Source organism: Gorilla gorilla, chromosome 15, assembly GCF_029281585.2.
Source record: "Gorilla gorilla gorilla isolate KB3781 chromosome 15, NHGRI_mGorGor1-v2.1_pri, whole genome shotgun sequence".
In the NCBI taxonomy this organism is placed as follows: domain Eukaryota; kingdom Metazoa; phylum Chordata; class Mammalia; order Primates; family Hominidae; genus Gorilla; species Gorilla gorilla.
The window spans coordinates 87,870,464-87,884,589 of record NC_073239.2 but is presented as its reverse complement, the minus strand read 5'-3'; the positions used below and the strand labels follow the sequence as shown (position 1 = coordinate 87,884,589).

General features: G+C 34.5%; 1 protein-coding gene across 10 annotated transcripts in view; it reads right to left on the bottom strand.

Annotated features, from left to right (window-relative positions):
• PCNX1 (pecanex 1) overlaps positions 1-14,126 on the bottom strand; it is a 207,376-nt gene that overhangs the window by 111,210 nt on the left and 82,040 nt on the right. For 6 of the 10 annotated variants that reach the window (XM_031001771.3, XM_063697936.1, XM_063697937.1 and 3 more), the window contains one exon: positions 8,488-8,672. The exons of the other annotated variants lie outside the window; for them this stretch is intronic. In XM_031001771.3, coding sequence (XP_030857631.1) covers positions 8,488-8,672 — 185 coding nt within the window. The remainder of the gene's footprint in view (positions 1-8,487; positions 8,673-14,126) is intronic. 10 annotated transcript variants of the gene reach the window in all.

The following is a 14,126-nucleotide window of genomic DNA, read 5'->3' as shown; positions in this document are numbered from 1 at the left end:
ACTGAATGCTGCCACTGACCTGACAGGAAGCGGAGCTCAGGCCGAAATGCTCGCTCCCCACACCCTGCTCACCTCCTGCTGTGCAGCCCTGTTCCTAACAGGCCACAGATCCATGCCAGTCCATGGCCTGGGAGCTGGGGACCCCTGGGTTAATGGACTTGTTTCTCCCTAGATTAGGGGAGAAATAAAAAGGTCAGAAAACTTTTCCTGTGAAGGGCCAGATAATACATACTTTAGGCTTCATGGGCCAGATAACCTCTGTTGCAACAATTCAAGTCTACAACTGTAACATGAAAGCAGGCATAAGACAACACAGAACATAAACACAAATTTTATTTATTTACAAAAACAGGTAGGTATAGAGCTGGACTTAGCCCACAGGCGGTGGTTTACTAACACCTGTCCTAGACCAAGAATCTTAGGCTCCAAAAACTTCTTTAATCCTCGTGATACAATAGAAATCAGGTCACTATGTCCTTGTAACTTCAAGTTTCAATATTTAGAACAAGTCTTTTTTCTTAGTATGTGCAGTGCTGTTCTAGCTTTTTAAATCAGAAGGATAAGGAAAAGGTAGGTATAAGAAGAAAGTCTGGTTTAGAAGACAGCTTTGGGGACTGGTAAGGAAAGACAGATATCTCTATTGCTTGGCAACTATAAGTGAGATTTACATACTGATATATTTTACTGACATGGCTATCTGATTATCTAGTTCTGAGTTAATAAAACATGTCTTAATTAATTGTTAAAAACTCCACTCCTGCTTGCTAATCCCCAAATCAGCTGAACTTTCCAAAAGTGAATGTACAAGTTCATATTTTGCTGTGATTTCATTATCCACTCACATTTTATTTCAAAAAGACAAGTTCTTCTTACTTGGGTAAAATAATCTATAATAACGATATTGATGACATTAAGACTGGGCAGGTAAACAAAAAGACAAGCCACAGAATGGGAGAAAATATTTGTAATTTGTATCTGACAAATAAGTTGTATTTAAAATATCAAAAGAACTCATACCTCAACAGTTAGAAGACCAACAACCCAGGCTGGGCGCAGTGGCTCATGCCCGTAATCCCAGCGCTTTGGGGGACCGAGGTGGGCAGATCACCTGAGGTCAGGAGTTCGAGACCAGTCTGACCAACATGGCAAAACCCCGTCTCTACTAAAAATACAAAAATAAAAAAATAGCTGGGCACGGTGGCACGCACCTGTAATCCCAGCTACTTGGGGGGCTGAGGTAGGAGAATCGCTTGAACCCAGGAGGCAGAGGTAGCAGTGAGCTGAGATTGCATCACTGCACTCCAGGCTGGACAACAAGAGTGAGACTCTGTCTCAAAAAAAAAAAAAAAAAAAAAAAAAAAGACGACGACGACCAACAACCCGATTTTTAAAATGAGTAAATTTCTGGACACACTTCACAAAAGAAGATATATATGTATGTGGCCAATAAGCACATCAAAAGATGCTTACTATCTTTAGTCATAAGAGAAATTCAAATTTAAACCACAATGAGTTACCATTCTATACCCATTATGTCTACAATTCTAAAGGCCAACAAAAGCAAATGTTGGCAAGAAAGTGAACTACTGGAATTTGGTGGTGGGGATGTAGAACTCTTTTCAAAAAGACAGTTTAGGAATTTTATTCATGACAGCCAAAAACGGGAAACAACACAACCATCGCCAGGTGAACAGATAAGCAATATACAGCCTGCTCATACAATGGAATTCTCAGCAGTAAGAAAGAACAAACTACTCACACATGCAAGCAGTATGATGAAATCTCAAAAAGCATTACACTACAGGAAAAGTACATACAAAAGGCTGTATACTATATGACTCCATTTATATCAACTGCTAGAAGAGGGAAATCATAATGATAGAAAGCAGATTAGTGGTTGTCTATGACCAGAGGCAGCAGAGAGATGGACTGCAACAAGGCACAGAGAATTTTTTGAAGGTGACAGAAACACTCGCATCTTGATTAAGGTATCTGACGGGTATACACATCTGTTAAAACTCCTTGAATTGTATACATTTAACAGATGCCATTTATTGTGCCTAAATTATATATCCATAAAATTGATGAAGAAACAAAAAAATAAAGACTGACCAGGTAAGAGTCTGATGAGCATGTAGCAGCAAACAGTCAGTGAAATTCCTACCAGATACTAAGATTTGGGGGAATTACATTGGTATTTGCCGTTCTGTTTCATGGTTTCATTTAAAAATTATTACTCATCAGAAAATTAAAAAGTAGTATATAAAAAGAAAGTTCCTCACTACCCAAAGACAGCCACTGCCAAGAGTATTTTCTGTGTTCCTCTGAACGGAATCTTCCCCTCACTGAATTTCTGCTGGGCTTCTGTCCACCTAGTTAGAGACATTTTTCAGCCTCTCCCACGACGAGAAGTTGTCACATGATTATGTATGGCCAATGAAAGGTGGGAGAAAACGAAAGGCATGTTTTCCAAATCTGAATCAGGAAGATAAAGGCTAGATGTCCTTGACCTTTTCTCCTCATTCCTGTTTGCTGGAAAATGTCAATGACTACAGCAGGCACTTAGGACAAGGCAAGAAAGCCACATGTGAAAGATAACATCATTCATCCATCATGACAGAAATAGATCCCATTAGACTCCCAATGGTTCTCATGAGAGAAATAGAAACTTCTCTTTCATTTCAATGATTTTGGAAGGGTCTCTCCTTGAAAGAATCTAGCATATATTCCAACTAATGCATATACTAACCAGCTTTAATTTAGAATCTTAAGAATGATTAATGTTAGCAGATAATCTAGTCTAGTGATTCAATGAATTCTTTACAACATATTAGCAAGAGACAAATTAAATATCTCAACCTGTCCCTGTAAGTTTCCGTAAAATTCCTAGAGCTGTTCAGGCACCCAAAACTATTTGAAATAATATTCTAGTAGTCTTCCTACAATAACAATGATAAACTTCTGAGCATCATCCAGGGGATGAAAATAAGAGTAGATAAAATTCATCTAGATTTACTTTTAACTTGTAATATTTGTGGCGATCCTCCCAGATAAAGTATAAACTACAGCTTTCCATAAAAAAGCCCCAAAAATGTATATTCCCCTTGACTGATAATTCCATTTCAACATTATTTATCCTAAGAAAAAAATCACAGCTGCTGTACACTAAAGCTTATGTAATGGACATTCAGCACAGTGTTCATTACAATAGGAAATATTAGGAAACAGTGTGAAGACTAACAATGGGGTTAGTTAACTGATTAAACAATGATATAATATTTTATCAACAATGACAAAGATGATTATATAACAAGTTTACAACTGTCGAGCACTGTTCTAATTGTATGCTTAATAAATATAATCCTGACAATAAACCTATGAAGTAGCCATTATTTTTGCCATCCTTTGATAAATGAGGAAACTGAGGCTTAAGACAAGACAATAACTTTCCCAAGATCGCATAGTTAATAACTGGTAGAGCAAAGATTTGAAGCCAAGAAGTCTGGCTCCAGAGTCCACTATATTGTACTGCCTTTCACATACATCTAAGTGACAAAACATTATGCAGCCACTTAAAAACAAATCAAAGAGGCTGGGCATGGTGGCTCATGCCTATAATCCCAGCACTTTGGGAGGCCAAGGTGGGTGGATCACCTGAGGTCAGGAGTTCAAGACCAGCCTGGCCAACATGGCAAAACCCCATCTCTACTAAAAATACAAAATTAGCCAGGCATGGTGGCGCATGCCTATAATCCCAGCTACTCGGGAGGCTAAGGCAGCCAAATCGCTTGAACCCAGGAGGCGGAGGTTGCAGTGAGCCAAGATTTCACCACTGCACTCCAGCCTGGGCGACAAAGTGAGACTCCGTAAAAAAAAAAAAAAAAAAAAAAAAAAAAATCAAGGGACAGCTAATAACATGAGTAAATGTTCAGACTGCTAAGTGAAAAAAGCAAGATACAAAACTCAAACAGTAGCACAAAAGTCACATGACATGATCCTAACTCTATTTTTTTAAGTGCATATACACATGTACATTTTAAAAGACTGGAAGGAATAAATTACGACATACTAATAGTGGATATCTCTTAGTGATGAGATTGTAGATGACTTAATTTTCTTCATGGTATTTTCCAGTATTTGTCAACTTGTATTTCTGTTGTAAGGATGGGAAAAGCACATTCTACTTTTACCAAAACGAAGTAGAATATAGCCCTTAAACCTCTTAATACTTCTTCTTTTGAAATATAATGAAGTATTTTTATTGTTTTGATAAACATTTTACTTTCATTTATACTTTGTTGCCCCTCACCCCCCAAAAATGATCAAAGAATAGAATTTATTATTTTTTTGTACTCAAAACAATAATAAAGGACAAAATCAAGGTTGCTGCAAAAGGATGTAACTTTTTTGTTCAGATGAATGAAAATAATCTACCATAACATAAGGAACTGACATATTAACTCTAAGATCCCTTACAGTCCTCTGACTCTGTATTAATAGTAACAACGACAAGTACTAATAGCCCAAAATACTAGAGTAGTATATACAATCTTTTTTAAAACACCAAGACTAACTCTAATAAAAGTCACTAAAAGTACTGTTGATCACCTGAGTATCTGCTTTTTAAAGTAGAAAATTTAAAAGCTTCCAAATTATATTTCTGCTATGAACTGCTTAATAGGAAGAGCAATGTTGCCAGGTTTCCTTCAATAATTCTCCTACAGCCAACTACATTTTCAAGTTAACAAGCTCTAGAATAAAACAGATTACCTCAAAGATACCTCCTTTGTCAATCCTTACACAGTAATAAAACAAAAGAAAACCTAAGGAAAATCAATTCAAGCATCACTTTTTAAAAATCAGATACATTAAGAAAGTCTTAATCAGAGAAACACTACTCATGATATATACATGCTTTGTAATTACGTCTTGATAAATATAGAACTCTTGTCCTCATTTCTTGTCAACATTAACAGTAATTTTTAAATTTTTCACATAAAGACAAAATAATAGCTTCATATACACTTTCAAAGCATTTCCTCACCCCAACCACTAATTTCATACACAGAAAAAACCACAGGCAATGTTTCCTGTTCTATCTGATCTCATCTAGAACATTTTGTTTGAGATGTTGTGTTACAAATTAAGAGTGTAACTACCAGCTATAATGGCAAGTTTCATCATTGCATCAACTTATTAGTCTTAATTTATAAGAGAAAACTAGGACTAGTAACCGAGAAGTGCCAAATTCTATAGAAAAGATTAGCAGATATAAAACGGAACTTTAAGGCTACCTGATTCAGTCTCTTGTGTGACTTAATCTGGGCATTACTAAGTCACAGCTTGTTTTATTTAGAGTTTTTGTAGTTTAATTCAGAAAACAGTATAAAATCAACAACAAATAGCAATTCCAACAAAAGACCAATCAGAAGAAAATTAACCCTTAATATGTGGTCTTTAAAATAAAGAGCAACATATTACATTGAAGAATTTGAGAAATTCTGATAGAAATATCATTTCCAAAGATGTTAACTTCCAAAACTCATCCAACACTTAAGTCATTTGAACCCAATTTCTTTTTAATTAGGTACACATGGAAATGAAAGCTATAAATAAGAAAGAAAACTATGTCAGTTTTTCCTTTTTTTTTTTTTTTTTTGAGATAGGGTCTCACTCTGTTACCCAGGCTGGAGTGCAGTGGCGCAATCTTGGTTCACTGCAACCTCTGCCTCCCAGATTCAAGCAATTCTTGTGACTTAGCCTTTTGAGTAACTGGGATTACAGGCACGTGCCACCACGCCAGGCTATTTTTTGTATTTTTAGTAGAAATGGGGATTCACCATTTTGGCCAGGCTGCTCTAGAACTACTGACCTCAAGTGATCTGCCCGTCTTGGCCTCCCAAAGTACTGGGAGTACAGGCATGAGCCACCGAGCCCAGCCTAAGTTTTTCCTTTTAAATTAAGCCACTTATAATTCAAATTCTAAAATTAATCATGATTAACAATTTTGCTTGCTGAATACAGATGATACAAGTATTTTTTCCTCCGCTTAATAAGCTACTAATAAAATCCTCATAATACTATTTTTAGTGAATTTTTCCATGATGTCTGATGTTCTCTGGTAACCTTAAAATGCCAGAGAAATAAGGATTCTCAGGGTTTAGTACAGGAAATGAATATGGTTACCTATTGTGACACCACAAAATAAAGATGTAGAAAACACAGTTTAGGAAAACTATCTAGGCTTAGAATTAAACAATGTCTGATTCAGAGTTTTTTTAATGCAAAACAGCATACGTACATGTACATACACAAACATATGCACTCAAACAGGTATGAGTGTGTATGTATGTACGCTTTATATAAACAAATTATGCATATGCATATACCTTCACATGTAAAAACTGGTTAAAAATTTTTAACAGAGGAAGCTAAATTTGGAAGGAAGCAATCCTGTGTAAATACTCCACTTTTAGGGAATATCATAGCTAACTTTAACATATTTGAGTATAAAGGACCCAAATTCATTCACGTATTTTCATTCACGTAATTCACTGCTAATTAAAATCAAGTAGAAAATTAAACCACACAACAAAACTATTCTAGCTTCTCTACCAATTCCTTTAAGTTCAGTTGCAGTTCATTTTCAGAATCTTTTTTGGCCAACTTTATAGGCATTGGAACAGGTATACACTCCATTGATTGTTTTGTGCTAATTATCACTAAGTATTCAATTTGGCACCATTCAAATACGATAGAGCAAGACCTAGTTTAAGGTGGCAGTTAACAGAAAAGATAAAATCCAAATTACAAGAGAATATCCTGAATATCCACCAACAGATGCTAAAGCCGTCTCCAATCAGAAGAGGTTTTTTCAATCTTCAGAACTGGAAAGGCAGTTCATATGTAAGTATTTTCAATAATTGGCATGTGGATTTAGAACGAGACTTTATCATTAAAGCTTGCTTAACAAATTTTTTGAGCAAACTAAGAATTCTTATGGAGGAAAATCATCTACTGTTTCATTTTATGATTGATCTAAGTCTAAAACTCTGAAAGGGATTAAAATGAAGCCTTTTATTTTAGCTGATCTACTACTATAAAGCCAATGAACAATGAGATGGTAACTGTAATTTTATATTTGCAGATTCACAAAAATCCTTTGGGTTGAGCAAAGAGAAATAGCAATATAAAGTTATTACATAACTGAATATATTTACAACTGAAGAAATATTGCTTACAACTAAAACAAGTAGCTGAACTGGAGTCTACCTCATTCTCCCTCAAGCAGCCTCCTTATAAATTTTCTTGCCTCTACAAATTACAAACTCAAAAGCAAAGGCATTCCAAATTTAAAATGTTTTATTGCTTTCTCATTTTACTTAGAAATCACCATACATTCTAATGTTATAAATATCTTAGATTACCATTTTCAAGTATCTGTGAGATCTGAAGATGACACTTTTCATTGATATGCATACATACTTAATACCTCTCTACAACTCAGCATTTTTACAAAATAGAAAAAAGAGTCAATGAATAGGTAGCATATAAAATTTTATTAAATCCTAATTTGGGCAACTTATACCTCATATCCTTCCAGTTAAAACAGTAACTGGATTATCATCTTTATAAGTAAAAAGCAATTATAACATGAATAAACAAAATCACAATGAGTAAATGCTTTCAAGTGAATTATTTCTGAATAACTAGTTTTTCTTCATTATATTTACTTAAACCATTACTAACCTGTATTCTGAGAACAAGACAGCTAGATTATACAGAGACACAGAAACCAAAGTAACATAAAGTATCACCCTTAAATAATGCATAAGACAGATATCTGAGTAGGTATGTATCACTGATGTTTAATGATATCACACTTCTGAGAATTAATTATTCAATAATTTATATGTTTATAGATATATTGACAAGAACAAGAAATAAACTTTATAAAGTTATTATGTGACATTAGTACGGAGCCATGATGTCCTTAGAGTACTGTATTTTGAATTAAAATAAAACCTACTACAGATGACGAACATAGTGTGAAATATAGAATATCTTAAAGAAAGATTCTATAGTGGCAGACAATTAGAAAGCACTTTTCCCTTTCCTAAAGCACATTCAAAATATTCAAAGAAATTAAAGTTTAGTAAGAAACTTTTTTTTAAAAAAGTCAACGTTTTCTCCTACATGGTATAAATGCCTGGGAAAAACAGAATTGAGTGTGAACATATATTAACACTTTAACTACCTATTAAAAATGGACATGAACAAAGAAAATGCAGAATAAGAGTAGAGAGAAACAGAAAAGGAAAAAGCAAAAAGTCACATTTTCCTAACACATAGGGTAAATCCTATGTAAAAAGTGCTCCTATGCATAGTTCCAAAATGAAACTATCTCAAAAAAGAACTGCAATCATTACCCATCTATCTGCTGCATTAAAGTTTTTGTATCATCAAGATTACATAAGGCCTGCATACCAAGTTCATCGTGCAAACTGCTACCGCCTACAGCAGATGCATTGTCATGTGATGCTTCTAAGTGGACACTCCCATTTCTCACCAGCAAGGAGGCACTAGCACTGAGCACTGCAGCCTGGGAAGGGGGGCGGGACTGGACTTTGACCTGGGCTGTGGACTGCTGGCCTTGCTGACCATCTTGAAGGCTAGGAAAAAACATGGATTGGGGAGACATTACAGGGAAGAAAAGAGAAAACAATACCTAGAATGAAGTCAACATAGAAAACTGATTTCAAAAAGGCACTTTTTTTCAACATAACCTAAGAAAGCGCCAACAAACTTTGCAAAATATACAGATTACATTGCCAACTTAAATCTTCTGGTCCTTACAAATTTGATTTGAAGAGACAAATGCAGTCAACATTAAATGTACATGTAAATTGGTCAATCTGCGACTTTTTTCCACCTCAAGCCAACTAAATTCTAGTGTAAGGAAAAAGAAAGCAGCAAAAAAGAATCATAAGTACATTCAATATATGTGTGCTGCGGCTGGTCCCCAACAGATAAGCCCTATGTTTCCGTTAAATATGCACTTTCATTTATAGCCTTGTAATAACTCTAGAATTGTTCTTTCAAATATTCTGAGATCTCAAACTCACAATAAAACAAGTTTATATGCACTTGAAAACCAAATAATCTTTATCAAATGCAACCAAAATAACAATCTTGAATCAAAAAAAATCACAAACTAGCAAGAAAACCAGAATAACTGACTCAACCAATGAAATACAAATTGCCATGGAATATAGTCAGAGGCAGAATTAATATAAAGTGTTATCTATAAAAAGCTTACATCTTTCTGAAATAAGGCCACATGCTTTATATACAAGTATTAGTTACGTTCCCATAACAAATTTTGTTATTTCTTCTTCCAAACCATATTCCAGTCTCATTTACATGGATCCATCATTTTAGAAAATCTTTAAAATAATTGGGAAACTAGTAATTTCTCAAAGGATATTAGGCCTAAGTTTGATAAAATTTTTAAATACTTGATATTTTGAGATTAAAATTTATTTATTAGAAATTTTAATAAAAATTATCCAAATTAAGAGACTATATTAACTTATTTTATACTTTCATATTTTTATGATACTATGAATTTTAATGTTCTTAGTATAATATTTAGTCAAATTTAAACTGACAAAACTCATGAAAAAATGTTTTGAGTATAATTATTATTCTCTACATGATGTTCAATGCAACTCTGCAATCTGTCGATTGAAGTTTACCTTTAACAATCCCAGAGTCTGCAACTAAAATTATTAGACCTCTAGAATGAATAAAAGAATCCTACTTAGAATGGCCTTATTCAGTTACTTTATCATTTTTCATGAGTATCAACATCTCTCTAATCCTTTGAATTCAATGTAATTCTTTCTCTAGTACACATAAAACAAACTCATGTATTGCAGAATGACCATGAAATAAAAGGCTATGTTGAAACATACATACATACATATATATATATATATCTTAAGCCTGTGGTTATGATAATAGAATATATTCTGGAACTATGCTGTCTGATACAGTAGCCTGTGACTATCCAAATTAAAACTTTAGTTCCTTGGTCCTGCTAATATTTCAAATGCTCAGTAACTACATAACATACCTAGTGCTACCAGAGCTAATAGCTACCAAAGCAGGCAGTAGTGAGTAGTTAGTGTCTACCATATAGAACAGGGCAGATTATAGAATATTTCCATCATCCCAGGAAGTCCTATTAACCTGTACTACTTCATTTCACCAATGAAAAGTACACATTCCAGGCAGAGGATAGGAATGCACACAACATATGAAAAAACTAAGTCTACAAATGTGGACTTGTCAGTCCTTACTGGCATTATTTTTTAAGCCATAATGATAAAAGTATTTATTTAATAATTTCTTCAGACTGGAATATTTGTAGAATAGATATAAATCAACAGATAATCTTGGGAACTAATATAATCAGATAAGGTTTTTATCTTCCACACATACATAATTTGTTACTCTTCCTCAGAATCTATCTAAACTTATCCACAAACCTTACCAAAAAGGACAAATTTCACAAGGAAGAAAATACTGAGAAAAAAATGTTTAAGTAGTAGTTCAGGTACCATGTCCCTGTGTCCCTTCCGATTCAGAAGACACAGAATTTTACAAAATACGTACTCAACAAATTTTTCTATCGATTTTTTTTCACTTGACATCATAAGCCAAGTTGCCATATGGCAGCTAGATGTATTTTGGCATGAACGCATTTGAGCATATGCTCATCTTCAACACAGAGATGCACAATGTATATCCAATATACAAAAAGGTTTTTAAGATATTAGACAATGCATAAAAATCAACACCAGAATTAAAAATAAATAAATAAAATTAGCCAGAATCCATGTGATTATAAACATCAGGGTTTTGACTATCAATTTAATTTTTATTAAATTAATTTAGACAATTTGGCCAGGCACGGTGGCTCACACCTGTGATTCCAGCACTTTGGGAGTCCGAGGCAGGTGGATCACAAGGTCAGGAGATTGAGACCATCCTGGCTAACACCATGAAACCCCGTCTCTACTAAACATACAAAAAAAAAAAATTAGCCAGGCATGGTGGTGGGCGCCTGTAGTCCCAGCTACTAGGGAGGCTGAGGCAGGAGAATGGCGTGAACCCGGGAGGTGGAGCTTGCAGTGAGCCGAGATTGTGCCACTGCACTCCAGCCTGGGCAACAGAGTAAGACTCTGTCTCAAAAAAAAAAAAAAATTAATTTAGATAATTTTTATTAAAATTTCTAATAAATAAATTTTAATCTCAAAATACCAAGTATTTAAAAATTTTATCAAACTTAGGCCTAATATCCTTTGAGAAATTATTAGTTTCCCAATTATTTTAAAGATTTTCTAAAATGATGGATCCGTGTAAATGAGACTGGAATATGGTTCGGAAGAGGAAATAACAAATAAATGCTGATGTCTCTTGAATTCCTATTGTCACAATCCTCTAACAGAAATAAAAAAGTCCATTATTTTCACATAACTTGTTAGAAAACATATTCCTGGAGGGCTGCACTTTATCCTAAACTAATAATGGTACAAATAAATCTTTTTTTATGCTTCTATGTCAAAACTACCAGTTTGAGTAAGGGTAGCAACTATTTTATAACACTGCAAAAGAAAAGGTAGAAATTTAGGTCTAAAACTATCAGCTATCACTAGCACCACTGACATGCAATCTTAATTGTTAACATTTCTACTATGAATGACTGAAAAATAGTTGGTCTTCGTCTTTCCTTCTGTATCACTTAATTGGCACTTGACACATTCTGCTTATACTGCTAGTTACCTTTCTATGTGTCTCTCCAACTAAAATGTAAAGTCTAAGAGTATGATTACATTATTCTTATATGTCTCTACATTCTAGAAAAACCCAGAAGAGTGTTTTGAATAAAGTACCAAAAAAAATAGTTGGTGGATTCATTTCTGAGCACCACAAAGGGACCCCTATGAATTCCTAATCATGAATTCTCAGTTATTACTATGACCTTATTGTATTACAGATTTTTTAACTTGTATTTTAAAAAATAAATTTTAAGAATACACTAAAGCGTTTTTCCCCTTCCCTGAAATGCACTGATGATTTCATTCCATTCCAGGCAATTAACTAGAATTAAAAAGATACCACATTTAGGATGATAAATACACAACTCTTAATATTTGTATTATAAATATTTTAAATATGTCTTTTTTAGGCCTACTAACTGGGAAGAATTAGCAAAGGCCAACAAAACCTACCTATAAAGCGAACAATTTTTTAAATAAAACTTTAAAAAATAATTCTGAAACAGTATATTCTTATAAGCATTATAAAATAAATGCAAATTCTCTTTGTAAGAAAATTGATAATTCACTCCCAATCCTTGGGGACGTATATTTTACCAAGTTGCCTTTTGGGTGGTCACTTACATATTCATTAAAGTTTAAAATAAATTAGTATATTTACTAGTATTTATATAGCACTTGTAATGAAAGTGTTGCCACATCTACCATTTCTTTTTGATAATTTTTCCAAACTTTAAATGACCGTATCATCCTATACTTAAAGACGAGATTACTATTCTGTAACTCACACTGAGGAATAACACCAATATACTTTACCCGAATTTTTTTACAGTTACAAAAGATGAATAAATTGGTGTTTCTCCCTATTTCCCCACAGATAAATTTTATTTTACTTTACCCATGATGAAGTCAGCTTATTTAAGATATATGCAACCTTTGTACTAGGAATATCCTGGAACCTCAACAAAAACTACAAGCTGATTATTAGAAGACTACTTTTCAAAAACTATAATGTGAACCCTTTAAAAATAAGTAGTAGGGGCTGGGCGCAGTGGCTCATGCCTGTAATCCCGGCACTTTGAAAGGCCAAGGCGGGTGGATCACGAGGTCAGGAGTTCAAGACCAGCCTGGCCAGCATAGTGAAACCCCATCTCTGCTAAAAATCCAAAAAATTAGCTGGGCATGGTGGCGGGCACCTATAATCCCAGCTACTCAGGAGGCTGAGCCAGGAGAATGGCTTGAACCCAGGAGGCGGAGGTTGCGGTGAGCCGAGATCGCGCCACTGCACTCCAGCCTGGGCGACAGAGCAAGACTCCGTCTCAAAAAAAAAAAAAAAAAAGTAGTACACAACATCCTCATTTGAATGGTAATGTATTCCAAACCCCAGAAAAACATGGGAAAATTGTATGTGATTGGCTGGAGTTAGAACACAGCTCTTTAATATTCCACCTAGTAGAGGACAAAAAACTAATTTGCCTGCATATGTTTGCTAAGTGGTATCCAGCAGGCTCATTAGTGGCAAAGAATGATATAATTTTTAAAAACTGAAAAGCAAAAGTTAAAAAAAAAAGTTTTATATAAACATGGAGTAAGAAAGCAAAAAAGGTGCCTTTGGCAAGTATTATTCAAGGGGCAAAAAGAAGAGGTTAGAAACAAAATAGAAAAAGTAAAATAAAACGCTGAGCTCTTTCTACATGTTGAGACTATGCTCCAAATCCATCAGCAGAAAGAAAAGTTACTTCAGGCAGGAAAAGGCAAAGTAGAAAGGAAAAAGAACAGGAAGGCTCACAAAAACAAAAGGCTCAGAAAAGGTTTCTAGAACAAGTGTTTCTGTTAAATTGATTGTCTTCTCATTTTTATATTTTAAATATTGGTTTAATTAATCCATATTACTTTTTATAGAATTTTGACTTACTGAAGAATTAATTAGGAACATGATCTATGAAAGATGAAGTTCTTTTTTTTTTTTTTTTGAGATGGAGTCTCCCTCTGTCACCTAGGCTGGAGTGCAGTGACGCAATCTTGGCTCACTGCAACCTCCACCTCCTGGGTTCAGGCAATTCTCCTGCCTCAGCCACCCTGAGTAGCTGGGACTACAGGCGCGTACCACCACGCCCAGCTAATTTTTTTTTTTATTTTTAGTAGAGACGAGGTTTCACCATGTTGGCTAGTCTCAAAACTCTTGACCTCAGGTGATCCGCCCACCTCAGCCTCCCAAAGTGCTGGGATTACAGGCATGAGCCACAGCGCCCAGCCTTTTATTATTATTTTTTTAATTTA